Source organism: Bufo gargarizans, chromosome 6 (genome assembly GCF_014858855.1).
Source record: "Bufo gargarizans isolate SCDJY-AF-19 chromosome 6, ASM1485885v1, whole genome shotgun sequence".
NCBI classification, from domain to species: Eukaryota; Metazoa; Chordata; class Amphibia; order Anura; family Bufonidae; genus Bufo; species Bufo gargarizans.
In genome coordinates this window covers 327,803,811-327,818,719 of record NC_058085.1, presented here as the reverse complement: position 1 = coordinate 327,818,719, position 14,909 = coordinate 327,803,811, and the positions used below count along the sequence as shown (strand labels likewise).

Sequence of the window (14,909 nt, the reverse complement as noted above, 5' to 3'; positions counted from 1 at the left end):
TCTGTGCTGGGATCTGAGGCTTGGTGCCAGGTTGGAGGGCTGAGACCCATGGGCCGAGGAAACAGGCCCCCTAAAGCCTGCCGTGAACTGCTGGAGGCAGAACTGACATCAAGGTGACTTGTATTATATGTACTTTCCATTGTGTGTGAAGTAAACTGCAAAGTAACACATTGTTTTGTGCATTTGCCTCAAGTGTGAATAAACACTGAAGTTTTGCATTAAGAACTTGTCTTTTGCCTCTGTACTGCGTCCGCTTACCCCATCTACCAGAGCGAAACCCCACAATATATATATTTAACATAAAAACTGGCTGCCAGCAGATGTAGAGTTCAGTAAGTTCATGCTACAATTCAAACAAACCAATACAGACGAAGAGAACAAACTGTTCTTCCCAAAAGCAGCTTGCTGGAGTAAATTAAATAAGCAGTAAACAAGCCCAAAAGAGATTCTTAAAAATGATTGCTTGATCCTAAGGGTACTTTCACACTAGCGTTTGAGTTCCGTCACAGGAGTTCAATAACGGGAAAAAACTGATCAGTTTTATCCTAACGCGATCTGAATGGAGATGCATCAGTCCCTCTTACGTTTTATGGCTGGAGAAAATACCACAGCATGCTGCAGTTTTCTCTCCGGCCAAAAATCCTGAACACTTGCCAGATTCGGCATTAAGTGTTCCGGCTAAACGGATCCGGCTTTCCGGTCTGCGCATGCGCAGCCCTTTAAAAATGGAAAAAAAATTAATAAAAATACCGGATCCGTTTTTCTGGATGACACCGGAGAGACGGATCCGGTATTTCAATGCATTTGTCAGACGGATCCGCATCCGGAATCCTCTGCCGCAAGTGTGAAAGTACCCTAACCCAAAACAATTACATGGCTGGGCTGAATCTGTAAGCAACACCTGTCATCACTTCTGACGTGAATGTTTAAGTAAATACTCTCATTCTAAATAGTAAATCACAGCCAGTACATGATGATGATGGTGTTCAAGCAAACACCCTCTCAGCAGCAGTCAAGAGGATCCGGAACATTATAAATAATACAATTAAAACGTAACTTTTACTCACTTGGATTAAAATGTGCTCAAACAATAAGGTGAGAAAAAATATGTATATCAAAATAAATATTATACATGCACCTTCAAGACATAAACACCTGGAAAATGTATATCTACCAGATGCTCTTGTTTTCGTCCTTCCATATAACAACGGAATCAATGGAGCAGGAGCTCATGGTTCCGTCAGTCTTCTCAGGACATAAACTAAGTAACCCTCAGAAAATGTCCCTCATAAAGTGGGAAATGGGGGCTAACAGTCTCTGCCTAGCAATAACAGAGCACCCGCCCCGATAGGGGCGACCCCGTCAGGAACCTGTCCCTAACTGGAGCCTATTCCCTACACCTGTCTCTCACTATTGTCCCAACATGATAGTTTCCTCTCAGGAAGAGAGACTCATCAGGGGATTTGCGAGTGAAGAAAAGCAAAAGACTTATGGAATAAAAAGGACAAAAATAAATAAATATAAATATGAATATTTTTGACTGGAATTTTTTAGGGTCTTCTGTTTTTAAAATGATGGAGTAAGTAAGTGCCTTGTATTAACCTTCTCTATGTGATAAATGCCATTTGCTGAAGTGAGACAACTCCTTTAAAGCTGTATGATGCCTTCTGTGTGTTTGAGAAATCGGAAAAAGTTTCTTAAAGAAAAGTTTTTCTATTTTTAAAGGAACCCTAAGTCCCAGAGTTTGAGCACAATAATAGATGCATCCTTACCTAGAAAAAAAAGTTCTAACAATACTACCCACTTTGTAATTGGTTCCCGTATCTAAAAATGAATGGGGTAGAATTATTTTTATTTTATTCCTTGGAAACTCAAAAATATTTGTGTGAGAGCAGCCAAGCGATAAGTAATGACGTCCACGACTGCCAAAACTCTGCACTTGCAAACAAGCCGTAGAGGCAAGGAACCATCAATATGTGCCGCCGAGGAGCCAAGTCCTTGATATAAACACATTCCTCAAGACTGTTTCAGAAGAGTTATACAAATCGTGTATCCTAATATGCACCTAAGTCAATGCAGCACGTGTCCCTACGGTCAGAATATCACTGCAGTGCAGGGGATGGGTAAAAGGATTTGAGATTAAAGAGGACCTGTCACCGCTCCTGACATGTGAATGAATTAAAAGGTCCATGTGGGTGTTGGAGGTATGTGCCTACACAGTCTGACACTATCAAATCTCTGCTGCCAGTGTCAGATTGTGCAGGGACACGCCCCCAATAGTAATTCAACCATAAAATTCTAGTAGGAATAAAAAAATAAAATAAAAAAAAAGCAATGGCAATATTAATCGCTAGCAAGAATATACTATATGGATTTTTGCAGCTTCCACTGAATTCAACGTGAGCTTTATAAATCAGTACGCCCCCTAGTGGTACATTTTGGGGGATATATTTTCATCATTTAACTAAATGGAAGAAGGTAAGAAATGCACAAATGAATCATGTACTAATCATGTAATCATGTATTGCATCAGTTTATTCTAAATGTCACTGTTCCCAGTGCGATAGATTTTACATGGAGTATAATCTGGAGGGATTACACTGCAGTTGGACGTAGGGTTTGATATTTACTGCTAGTTTTCAAGACAAAAATTGATTATGGCGCAAAAGCAAATAAGAATTTCTTGCAACAGGACGGATGCTGTAAACTCCTCTAGTGCTGAGCTTGTCTGTACACTGAGTTACTGCAGCTTTTATACAAGACCTTGAGCAACAAGGTAGGACGCAGGGCTGTTTCTCTCTTTGACAACCCGTTTGCATTATTCTTAAAGGGATTGTTAGAAGTTGCCGATCCTGACTGTATGGAGGATCCTGACTGTGTCCTGATGACAGATATTGAGGGAGATGAGGAACGTACATGTTGGATTTTAACACGACCAATATTTTGTTCCGTCTCCCCCTCCCCTACTGGGCCAGGTTTATGGGAGGTTCAAGGTCAAAAACTGTTGACCAAACTAAACCCCTATCTTATGTGTGTGACCAGCCGAGAGCTCTGCCCTTTTTGCTTTGATCAGCTTTTTTTCCCCCTATGAATAAGGCTACATGCACACGATCATGCCATGTTTTGTGGTCTGCAAATTGCGGATCAGCAAAACACAGATGCCAACCGTGTGCGTTCCGCAATTTGTGGAATGGAACGGGCGTCCCATTATAAAAATGCCTACTCTCGTCAGCAAAACGAAAAAAAATAGGTCATGTTCTATTCTCTTTTGCGGGACCACGGAACGGAGTGGGCTGTCCGAATCTTTTGTGGCCCCACTGAAGTGAATGGGTACGCATTTGAAATGCAAAATATGCGGCTTGGATGCAGACCAAAACAACGGTCGTATGCATGAGGCCAAAGGCCTGTATTACATCAACAGATTATGTGACCAATATCTGTCCAATCAGACTAATAGTTAGTGTATAACAGAAGATCTGTGTGTGTAACTGGCCATCTGACCAATGACTGATCCAAAAATCGGTCAGATAATCTGTTGGTGTAATACAGGCCTAACACTGTCCTTGTATCCGATTGCTGATGGGGCACCGCGTCCAGCTGAAGGCCTCTGAACCTTGTTCCGAGTAAGGCCTCTTTCACACAACCGTTTTTTTTTTTCATTTACGGGCCGTTTTTTGCATTCCGTATACAGTCCGTATACGGAACCATTCATTTAAATAGTTCCGCAAAAAAAACAGAACGTACTCCGTATGCATTCCGTTTCCGTATTTCCATTCCGTTGAAAGATAGAACATGTCCTATTATTGCCCGCAAATCACGTTCCGTGGCTCCATTCAAGTCGATGGGTCAGCGAAAAAAACGGAACACATACGGAACTGCATCCGTATGTCTTCCGTATCCGTTCCGTTTTTGTGGAACCATCTATTGAAAATGTTATGCCCAGCCCAATTTTTTCTATGTAATTACTGTATATGCCATACGGAAAAACGGAACAGAAATGGAAACACAACGGAAACTGTGGAAAACGGACCGCAAAACACTGTAAGGGTCCATTCACACGTTCGCAAAAAGGTCCGCACCCGTTCCGCAATTTTGCAGAAAGGGTGCGGACCCATTCATTCTCTATGGGCCCGGACGTGAAGCGGAGAGCACACCATGTGCTCTCCGCTTCCGCATTTGCGGAGCGCGGCCCCGAACTTCCGGGTTTCGGCCCCGAACTTCCGGTCCGCAGCTCCGCAAAAGATAGAACATGTCCTATTCTAGTCCGCAGCTGCGGACAAGAATAGGCATTTCTATAGCGGGTGCTGGCCGTGTGTGTTGCGGATCTGCAATTTGCGGGTCCACAACACACCACGGACGTGTGAATGGACCCTTAAAGCCATACGGTCGTGTGAAAGAGGCCTAATTGTGGGGACCTACTGAAAAAAACTTCGGACATCCCCATGAGATGGAAATGTTTTTGGAAATGGTTGGTAGGTACCCTTTACTACATTAAAGGGGTTGTGCAGAGGGTACATATGATGACCTATCCTCAGGATAGGTCATCCATACCAGATAAGCACCGGAACACCGCCGATCAGCTACTTGAAGAGTTGGCGGTGCTCTGGTCCTATTCAAGAACAGGCCGGCTTGGGGGGCGGAGCCTTTAGGCGACACCAGCATGACAGGGGTTGGTTCAGGGAGACCCCAGGGGGTGTAGGGATTGGTAGATTCAATTCAGGGAGTGGGTAATTGGGGGGCTTTAATTAAGCAGGGGCCGCGGGGCCAGATGGGGCTGCAGTAGGTGGAGGTGGTAGAACAGCGTTTAGCGGCGGAGAATATAGTGAGGTTGGATGATCAGGCAAAAGGGGAAGTGTATGTATGTTTTGAAGGCCATTTAGGGGCGCATTTAAAACAGGAGGTTAGAGAGCGTATTTGGAAAGTGGAGTAACCTGGGAGTCATTCAGGCAAATAATGGTTTGTCGGCCTCTTCGCAGTTAGTGGTACGGCTGTTACAGCGGCTAGTCTTGGAATGTTTATCACTCAACACATGGGTGGTGGCGGTACATGTACCTGGGATTGACAATTGTATTGCTGATGCTTTCTCTCGTTCACAGTCTGAATGTTTTCGGCAGCTTGCCCCCGGAGGTGGAAGAGGTTGGGCTGGCATGCCCGATACGTGGGATACTTATTCAAAGGCATGGCATTGTTGGGAGGAGTGGTGTGGAAGGTTGGGAGTTGGGGGTGACGACTTGTTGTCCTTTGTTGTTGTCGGTGCGGCACTGCAGGGATGAGGGATGGTCAGTTGCTAAAATTAATAGTTATGTGGTGGGGCTGGCTTTTGGTGTTAGATTGCGTAAAATGCCGGAAGTCGTTTTTGGTTGGGCGGGCTTTAAAAGGATGTTGAGTATTAGAGGGGTCGAGCGGAAGGTAACCAATAACTCAGTCAAGTGAATGGGCTGAGCAGTTGTAACAACACTGCGCCATCTCTACCAGCAAGATGACCGGCGGTGTAAACTTGAAGAGGAAGCAGCGCTAACAGCTGATGTGCTGGGAGTCGGACGATTTTATATTGATGACCTATCCTGAGGATAGGTCATCAATATGTACCCACTGTACAACCCCTTTAACATAAGGCTGGAGCTACACCTTGACTTTTTGTAGCCGTTTTGGTTGATTTTGAACATTGATTTTAACCATTTTGATTGGTTTTGTCGAGTGACAGCTGCTGTTCAGAGCAGTAAACACAGTTGTATGCAATCTTGCGCAGTGAAGCTGTCAACCGATAATTTTGTAATTTCATATAATTAAAAATCTAGTAAAGCCGTTGAGTTATTTAATAATGAATAATAATAAAAGTGCTACAATAAGTCTAGGTATAGCTCCAGCCTAAGGGCTCATGCACACGAACAAAATGTAGGTTATGGTCTGCAAAACACGGATCCACAAAAAATACGGATGACGTCCATGTGACACCGTTTTTTTTGTGGATCCATTGCAACAATGCTTGTCCTTGCCCGCAACACAGACAAGAATAGGACATGTTCTATTTTTTGTGGAACAGACTTGCGGACATATGGAAACAGAATGACATTTCAGTTTTTTGTCAAGCCCCATTGAAATGAATGGTTCCCTATACAGACCTGTAAAAAAACGGAATGGAAACGGAAGAAAAATACGTTTGTGTGCATGAGCCCTAAGGGCTCATACACATGACTGTATTTTCTTTCTGTGTCTGATCCATCAACATCTCTATGTAGGAAGGGCCCTTGGGCTTTTCTATAAAGGGTCTATGCATGCAACTCACACAAACTGACCATACTGCCTGTGATATGGGCACTTCAAGAAATATGGTGCTGCCCCCTAAGAAGCAAAACCTGGAAGATGGCGGCACTGTGCAAATATCTATTACTGGCAGTCCATGCGGCACTTTACATGTCTACAATCCAGATCCATTACGGTATAATACTTGTGAACAGTTAGCAGCGCCATTAGCAGCCGCACGTACCAGACCCCGGCCTTGAGTAGTAATTCATTACAGATGTACAGTAAAGCAAGGTTTTAATTGGACTTCCCCTTTAATTCTGAAGAAATGTAATGGTTGGAGATGTCCAATCTCACGATAATACGACAACGTCTGCTATAGTAAATTATGATCTCCCACCTGTGTTTTGGATATGACCACATTTTCAACAGCTTGCGGCGTCTTGAAAACCTGTATCTCTTCTATTATGTGAACCTTGTTGTTGAGAACTACGGCCTTGTGAATCCAGCCATTGTCTGCAGAAGTAAAACCCAGAGGGAGGTGAGAGGCCTGACTGAGATGGGGGTTTTGCTTTCATTAGATACAAGATATGAAAACCATGAAAATTTGAAGTAAGTAAGGAGGAGGAGTACCGAGAAGCCAGAAATTTTAAACGAGTTGTCTCACTTCAGACATTGGTGGTATATCATTAGGATACGCCACCAATGTCAGAGAGGTGCAGGTTCCATGTGCCCCTTATGTGCAGCCACCGCTTCATTCATTTCTGTGAGAGTTCTGCAAATAGCTGAGTCCTAGAGAGGCGAATGGATGGGTATTTTAGGAACTCCCATAGAAATGAATGGAGAGCACGCTACGCATACTTCACTTTCAGGGGCCCCTTCTGGAGACATCTGACATTGGCGCCATATCCCAGCATTATTCCACCAATGTCTGAGATGATAAAACCGTTTTAGCATTATCAGTTTACAATGCATGTGTGCCAAGCTAAAGAAGTTCTCTAGGCACCGCTAGCCACAAGGACCAAACTGAAAATGTTACAGAATAGAAATATATTCCCCTTGTTTTTGGGGGTTGTGATCACAAGGATCATATATTCAGTTTTGTAAATACGGTATGTGATATATGGACAAGCTGGGTCTGCCAAAGCACGCTGGCTTAGTGGCTCTCTGCTTTGGCCCATATAAAGGCATTCTAAGCAGGATCCCCTCTATGTTCTACATAAAAGGACATATGGAAAGGGCTTGTATTTTAATTCACATTTAAAGGGGTTGTCCCATGAAAAATATTCTACAGTTTTCAAACCAGCACCTGGATCTGAAATACTTTTGTAATTGCATGTATTAAAGCCACCCGCTGTTTGCTCTTTTGCTAATTTCTATGTCCACCTCACTGAGATGGACGCACATGCTCAGTTCCATCTTTCAACTGTTACCAGCTGCAACAGACATTACACGTCCCCTGAGCTGGCAGATTAAAATAAATCTAGCAGAGCAATTGGAGCAATGAATGGGGAGATCTGTTTGTTAGAAAGAGGTTATCATGTACTATATTGTGTATGATTTTCATTGTTCATGGGATAACCCCTTTAATTATTCTCTTAACTACTGAACACATTCAGACACAGTTTGGACCAATTGCCCAGAAAGCTAATTAACCAAATCATATTTTCGGACCCTCGGTCTGGGATGAAACTGAACCGACCAAACAAAATCCACATGAACATCATGATCAGGTGTTGTCCTGGTCAGATTACATGATTTGTAAGTTCACAATGTATGGTGGTTCTCTAGCTAAAGCTTGAGGTTTAAATAGGTTCACAAATTCGAGGAACGTATCATAGATTACAAAATTGCAAGAACAATTACCCAATAAATGTATAACCTAAACTGCTCGAAATACAATTTAATGTTCTGATAAAAGAGTTTGGAAACTTCAGAGAATGGAAAGGCAGCCTGTATTCTGCCGATAGACTTGCAGATTAATGCGTGCCATACACTTTAGATAGCAGTCAGAGGATGTGTCCTGAATAGGGAGCAGGAAGTACTCAAGCCAAACACCTCTGATGGTGGCTTATCTCCTGTAACATTTTAATTGGGCATATTGAAATCTAACATGCTTGAACTTTTATTCCTCTTACATCTACTGTTTCAGGAAAGTTGGGACATTCCCATACACATTGGATCAGGCTTTCTCAAACTGCGGCCCTCCAGCTGTTGTAAAACTACAACTCCCACAATGCCCTGCTGTAGGCTGATACATGTAGGCTGTTCGGGCATGCTGGGAGTTGTAGTTTTGCAACAGCTGAGGATGCCTACATTAGATGGTTGTCCGGTTCGGCAAATGTCAATGTCTATGGGCACCTTAAAAGAAGTGAGCTATAGCCCTTATGTAGAGAGCAGTGGTAGAGTGGATGTTTGGCCTACAAACCTGTTCCTAGGAACAGCACATCATACTGTTCTTTATCCAGGGCTGTGACTCTATCTACAGCGATATGGGTATAAATCATATTCTTCTTGGAGAGAAGCTGTTGGTCACCAATTGGTTTAACCACCTCCGATACAAGTGGATGGAGCCTCACAAAGTCAAGGACATTATTCGGGAGATCCCATGAGGAGTTGTAGCCACTGCTTCGAAATTCATTCGTAATACACTGTCAGGAAAGAAAATCAAGTTATAGAAATATAAAAATTATGATATTATGATTTCCCTGAACACTTTATGCCGATTTTTCATGAAAAGTCAATGATGACATCAACATTCACTCAGATAATATTACTTAAATAAAGCAGAAGAACAGGCTAATTTGTGCCATAATTTGCAACTTCTGGGCCTCTAGTCAATTTGCTAAAATGGTGAGAAAAGAGTCATGGCTTACCGGGAGGGGCACAGCCCCCAGGAACTGGTGAAAATTATAGCTAAAGTCTACCAAAGCCCCTAGAGGGCACAAATTTGAGTGCACTGAGGGCCAGAGATGAGCCCAATTTCCCAATAGTTATGCCTCTCAATAGGTTAGCACACAGGAGGTTGAGACTGGCTTAGGAGACATCAGTGTTGATAAATCTCCACCAAAACGTTAGTTAACATTTCAAACATCAATTTTTACATTTAATTCTGGCTTCATTCTTCAGTACTATATTTCCACTGCACCAATCCCCAGGGAGCTAGAGCCAGAGGGAGCACACGTGACACAAAACCTCAACACGGCAACTACCACTCCCATCCTCTGCACATGCTCCTCTGGGGCTCACTGCATTGGGAACCAAGAAAGCTAGTTCCAGAAATGAACAAAACATAACTGGCAAGTGAGACATGCATCATTAGCGGATATAACGCCTGTGCACCTTTATTTTTATTTTTTCAATTTCATTTTTTCTTTCCTGCCTTTCAAAAGCCAATTTTTTTTTTTCGTTTTCTGTTCACATAGCAACATAAAGGTTTGTTTTTTGCGGGACAAGTAGTATTTTTTAATCCCTTAGTGACCACCCATACGCCTTTTTATGGCGGTCACTAAGGGTCCTTAGGCAGGGCCGCCGCTTTTTTACGGCAGCCCAGTCTAAGCGTTGTACGGGCACATGAGAGCCTCGGCCCTGCTCTAACATCCCGGACGAGCAGGAGTGCCGTAGTGGCGCCCGCTGCATGTAAAGTGCTGATCGCGGGTGCCGATGTGTGTGAAGGCTGGCAGGGCTCTGATGTAGGCCCCAGACCAGCCTTCAGTAATTTCCAGCAGGGATAATGCATTGTATTTTAAAAGCAAAAATACTGTCTGTTATAGTCCCCTTGTGGGACTATTAAGGGGTAAAAAACAAACAAAAACACATTTATTAAATTAAAAAAATTCCATAAAAAAAAGCTTGTTTTTTTCATTGAAAAATACGATTTTCAATGAAAAAAATTGCAAAAAAAAATCTCCCCCATATGTTTGGTATTACCGCGTCCGTAACAACCCGAACTACATAAATATCACATAAATTAGCCCCTACGGTGAATGCCGTAAAAAATAAAAAAATAAAATGACAGAATTGCTCATTTATTCTTAGTTGCCACCAAAAAAACTAATTACAAGCGATCACAAAGCGCCATTTACTCCAACATGATACCAATGAAAAATAAAAGTCGTCCCACAAAAATCAAGCCCTCACACAACTCCATAGAAAGAAAAATAAAAAAGTTATAGGTCATTGGAAGCAGCAATGCAAAAACATTTTTCTTAAAAAAAAGGGGCTTATTGCAAAAAGGTAGTAAAACGTAACAAAAACTATATGTATTTGGTATCACTGTAATCATACTGACCCAGAGAATAAAGATATTATGTTATTTATAACGAAAAATGAACGCCGTAAAATTTATAACGTAAAAACACAGTGGCGGTATTGCTGTTTTGCCCATCTCCCTCCCAGAAAGAGTTAATAAAGGTTAATCAGAAAGTTATGTGTACCCCAAAATGGCTCCATTAAAAACTACAACTTGTCTCACAAAAAACAAGCCCTCATAAAGCTATAAAGACGGAAAAATAAAAAAGTTATAGTTCTTGGAACGTGACTATGAAAAAAGGAAGAAAAACGCTTGGTCAGTAAAGCCCAAACAGGCTGGTCACTAAGGGGTTAATGGCACTGTTTTACCATAGCTTGTATTGGAAAACAGAAAAAAAAAATATTTGTGGGGTTAATGTTTTTTAGGTTTTGTTTTTGTGACGTTATATATAAACTAGAAAAAGGTGACTTTTAATATTTTTAAAACCTTTTTTTTTTTCACTTTTTCACTTGAACATGCGATTGTCTGATCGCTTCTCCCATAGATTGCAATGAATTACCATTGCAGTCTATGGGAGATGCGCTGTCCCAGGCAGGGTTCCATAGGAACATCTGCTTGGTAAGCAGGCTCAAGGCACCCACAGCAAGTGAATGGCTCCCTCGATCTCGGTGCGAGAGAGATGTTTTGGTCCTGGGAGCCGCTTCAGATGCTGTGGTCACAACTGTGCAGCATCTCAAGGGTTAAATGACCAGGATCGGCATCGCCGATCCCAGTCATTGAGGCCGGGTGTTGGTTGTATGATGCAGTCAGCATCCGGCGCATGTGGAGCGGGGTCAGCAAGTGAGCTTGCTCTGAACACTTTACACTGTACCATGACGTAACTGTACGTCATAGTGCACGTAAGGGTTAAATGAGTTGTTCAAGATCAATTAAAACTTTGTCAGCTGCTATAAGAGCACTAAAATAACGCTATAAGTCATACTTGCCACATTACTCCCTTGCCGCCACTAGTGTCATGCTCCAGTCCTGCAAAGCTGATGTCATCTTCCTGTCTGCAGCAGTGGCATCTTGTACACACTATATCACCATAAGGCCATTCAGTGGTCTCAGTTGTGTATGGTATATGACTGCTGAGGTCAATGACTGGCTGCACCGTTGATGTGGTGTGTACAGGACGTTACTGCTACGCACAGGGAATGAAACAATGGCGGGAAGGATCGAAGAGTGCCGCTAGAAGCAGCGGGGAAGAAAAATGGTGACCAACACTTTTGTTATTTTAGTACATATACTCCTGCTGACAAAGTTTTAATTTAGTTTGGGTAAGAGCTAATTGATCAACGATCCAAGTCAAATGCCAAGCGAAGCTGTCCCAAAAATCTGCTATAAATATAAATCACTTACTGAGCCAGGCCTTGGTTTTGGAACTTCTCCATTATATTTGGTCCATTTCCTTGAGGAATCTTGATATTCCATATACGGCCCTTCAAATACTTTCTGAATATCAGGTAGGCTATATCGGCAGACTGATGAGATCTTCATGTTTCCCCTAAGTACAAGAATGGGGACACAACCATATAACCAAACTCTCCACTAGTGGGCAACACAAAGCTCTGAAATCACTGAACAATACTTGATGACAGAAGAAAGCTAACAGACCGTGAAGAATTCAGAGATGTAAACAAGGCAGAAAACAATTATTATGGGTTAAATTTAAAAAAAATCCTGTCTTAGGCAAGAAAATGACATGGCCGTACCGAAGCCGTTCTCAGCATTACATGACGAGGCGTAACAGAATGGTTAAAAACAAAATCCATGAGCGAGCAATTATTCTTCTTTATTTAAATAAATATACTTCTAGCGCCCGGCTCAAATGAAGTAATGTACATGAATTTGTTCTGATTAACAGAGAATGAAGCAAACAAGCAAATTATTTACAGAGACTGCTGTGTGCTCCATCTCCAATTCTCATTTTATACAATTTATGCAATTCCCGAGCAAGAAAGTGCCTCAACCGGGAGAGGAATGACAGAAAGGATTACAACAGGGGGTTTGAAATTCTGCATTATTGTGCGACATTGCATGGACCAATAGCTCCTTGACAGACTAGAAAATTATTCTTTATTATTTTGGACAGCTAGACATTATTGACCCGCGCTCTATCCCAAAGCTGGCAGTCATCCTTAATTTGAAGTAAGAAGTCAGTGTACCGTGCTTTCTGGGTACCAATGCATATTGTGGGCCATGGGGAGGATTTTTTGAGATTACCATGGTTAGAGCTCAACTGAAAACACAATGCTGGAAGGATTTTTGCCAAATTGCTGGGTCTCATCAGAGAAACACCGTTATTTTAGTTGCTGTAACCAAACCCATTTTTGACCAATGGGATTACTGAAGTGAATTTCCTACATTGCAACTACTTTTTTGCAGATTTATTACTGGGAACTTGTGTCAAAAAGGTGGCAAGTTTGAGCAGTTACTAATGAAAGCAAATCCTTCCACCTACGGTAGACTGCCCGTTCCCCTCAATGCCTGTATCTCCAGACAGCCTCGTATTCCAAATGCTATATATTTTTTTCTCATTAATATAGACAACAAAGGTGTACCTATTCCAGGGAGGCGAGCCATATGGCTGCTATGGGGCCCCTGTATGCAGGAGGACCTGTCCAGATTGGCTGCACCCATTAACAGGGTTGGACTGGGCAACCAGAGTACCTGAGCATCCTCCAGCGGGCCCAAGCTCTGACAAAATAATAGACCAGAGCCCCTAAGGTTTAGCCGAAGATAATTTGGAAGAGACATTGGAACTAATACCCAGATAACCTGTTAAATCTTACTGATTAACCTTGCATGTTAAATAACAATTACTTAAAAGTGGACATCCATACTATACAGAATCATTTCCTCTGGTGGGCCCAAGGAACTTTAGTCCAGTGTTGCCCATTATTTAATTGAGTGGTGAGAACGTGTGTAATGGACGGTCCTACAAATAAATAAGCGTCTGAAGGTAGGCTTAGATGGGCGACTGAAGAGCTGATTGTCGGGAACCGTTCTCTCCCAACAATCGGCTGCTCGTTCAGTGAAGGAGACCACGCATTTATATGCAGCAATCTCCTTCACTGTAGGAGGCGAGGGTTCGCTATAGTGATCCCTCGTCCTCATACAGAATCATGGTTTCTGAGCATCAGATCACTGTTTAGACAATACGATCTGCTGCTCAGAAGCCATGAATTGGTGGTGGCTGAACGAACTACAGAAACACCCGATGAACAAGCGTTTCACTCGTTCATTGGCTGGTACATTTAGATGGTCAGATGATGGACGATTATTGGTGTGTCTAAATCCACCACTACTCCTAAAATTTACATTTATCACCTAATCATGGGATAGATGAAAACTGTCTGGTCACTGGGGGTGCCACCAATCATTAGTCATTTCCTCCTCACTGAAGTCATGCAGTGAGAAGGAATGGGGGGCTCGGTGGTGGACAAGAGATGGGCCCACCTGCAATGGGCCCACCTTTCCTGTTTGAATACCCTGTTTAACTCAGGGATCATGGAAAGGAGATGGAAGCAAATAAGCACCAAGAGGTGGGAAAGCGTTCACCACAACCAGAAGGTGGGGGGTCCATTTTATTCGGTGCAATGGCGCTTCTCTTTGCTAGACAACACTAACAATACACATAAAATGAGCTCAGACAAAACATAGCACTGTTGCTTACCAAAAAGACATGCACTTTTTACGGCTTTGTGAATGGTTTAATTTTGGAAACGTGGCAGATGGATGATAGCAATCAAGATGTAGAAACAAGCTGGTCGTAGGTGGTAAGGAATCTATTCTCCCTCAATATTTACTTGATAATTCACAAGATATTAGCAAACAAACCACCATCTGGTCGGGTATTATTCTCTATAATCTTGGCTATATTTCACATAGTTTTCTTTTGTGGTAATTTTGGGCATCTGTTAATAGAAAAAGCTTCTATTCAATCAACATGCCCCGTCTCTCTTCACTACATAAAGGGCCGTCTCGTATGAAGTCGGTGCCAAGCGTCACAATTTCAAACATAACAGGTGCTACGCTGGCATCGGTCCAGGAGATGGGACCGTTAGGATAAAAATAGCTCTTATTTGCTAATGACTGCTAATTATTCAACTCATAGAATCGCTAATGAGAACTCATATGCTGTCAATAATTTGACATTTACTTTACTTTGTGGCCACAAACTTGTCATCCAAATTGGTATAATATGAAAATGCATGACATGTAATGTTGTAAAACATGCATAAACCGACCGTCAAGTCAGGAGCTAAAAAATTATATGAAGTCAGCACCTACGGGGATGATTACCTGCTATTAATTATCCTACTCCTGCTCCATTAGGGTAGAGCTGTGATCTGTGACAACAGCTCAGTTA

The 14,909-nt window shown here is 42.4% G+C and overlaps 1 protein-coding gene across 1 annotated transcript in view; it reads right to left on the bottom strand.

Moving 5' to 3' along the window:
- Nucleotides 1-14,909, bottom strand: part of SEMA4G (semaphorin 4G) — a 191,482-nt gene that overhangs the window by 25,235 nt on the left and 151,338 nt on the right. Inside the window, exons 10-12 of the mRNA XM_044298643.1 lie at nt 11,897-12,041; nt 8,672-8,894; nt 6,644-6,759 (exon numbers count right to left, since the gene is read on the bottom strand). Of these exons, the coding sequence (XP_044154578.1) occupies nt 6,644-6,759; nt 8,672-8,894; nt 11,897-12,041 (484 nt within the window). The remainder of the gene's footprint in view (nt 1-6,643; nt 6,760-8,671; nt 8,895-11,896; nt 12,042-14,909) is intronic.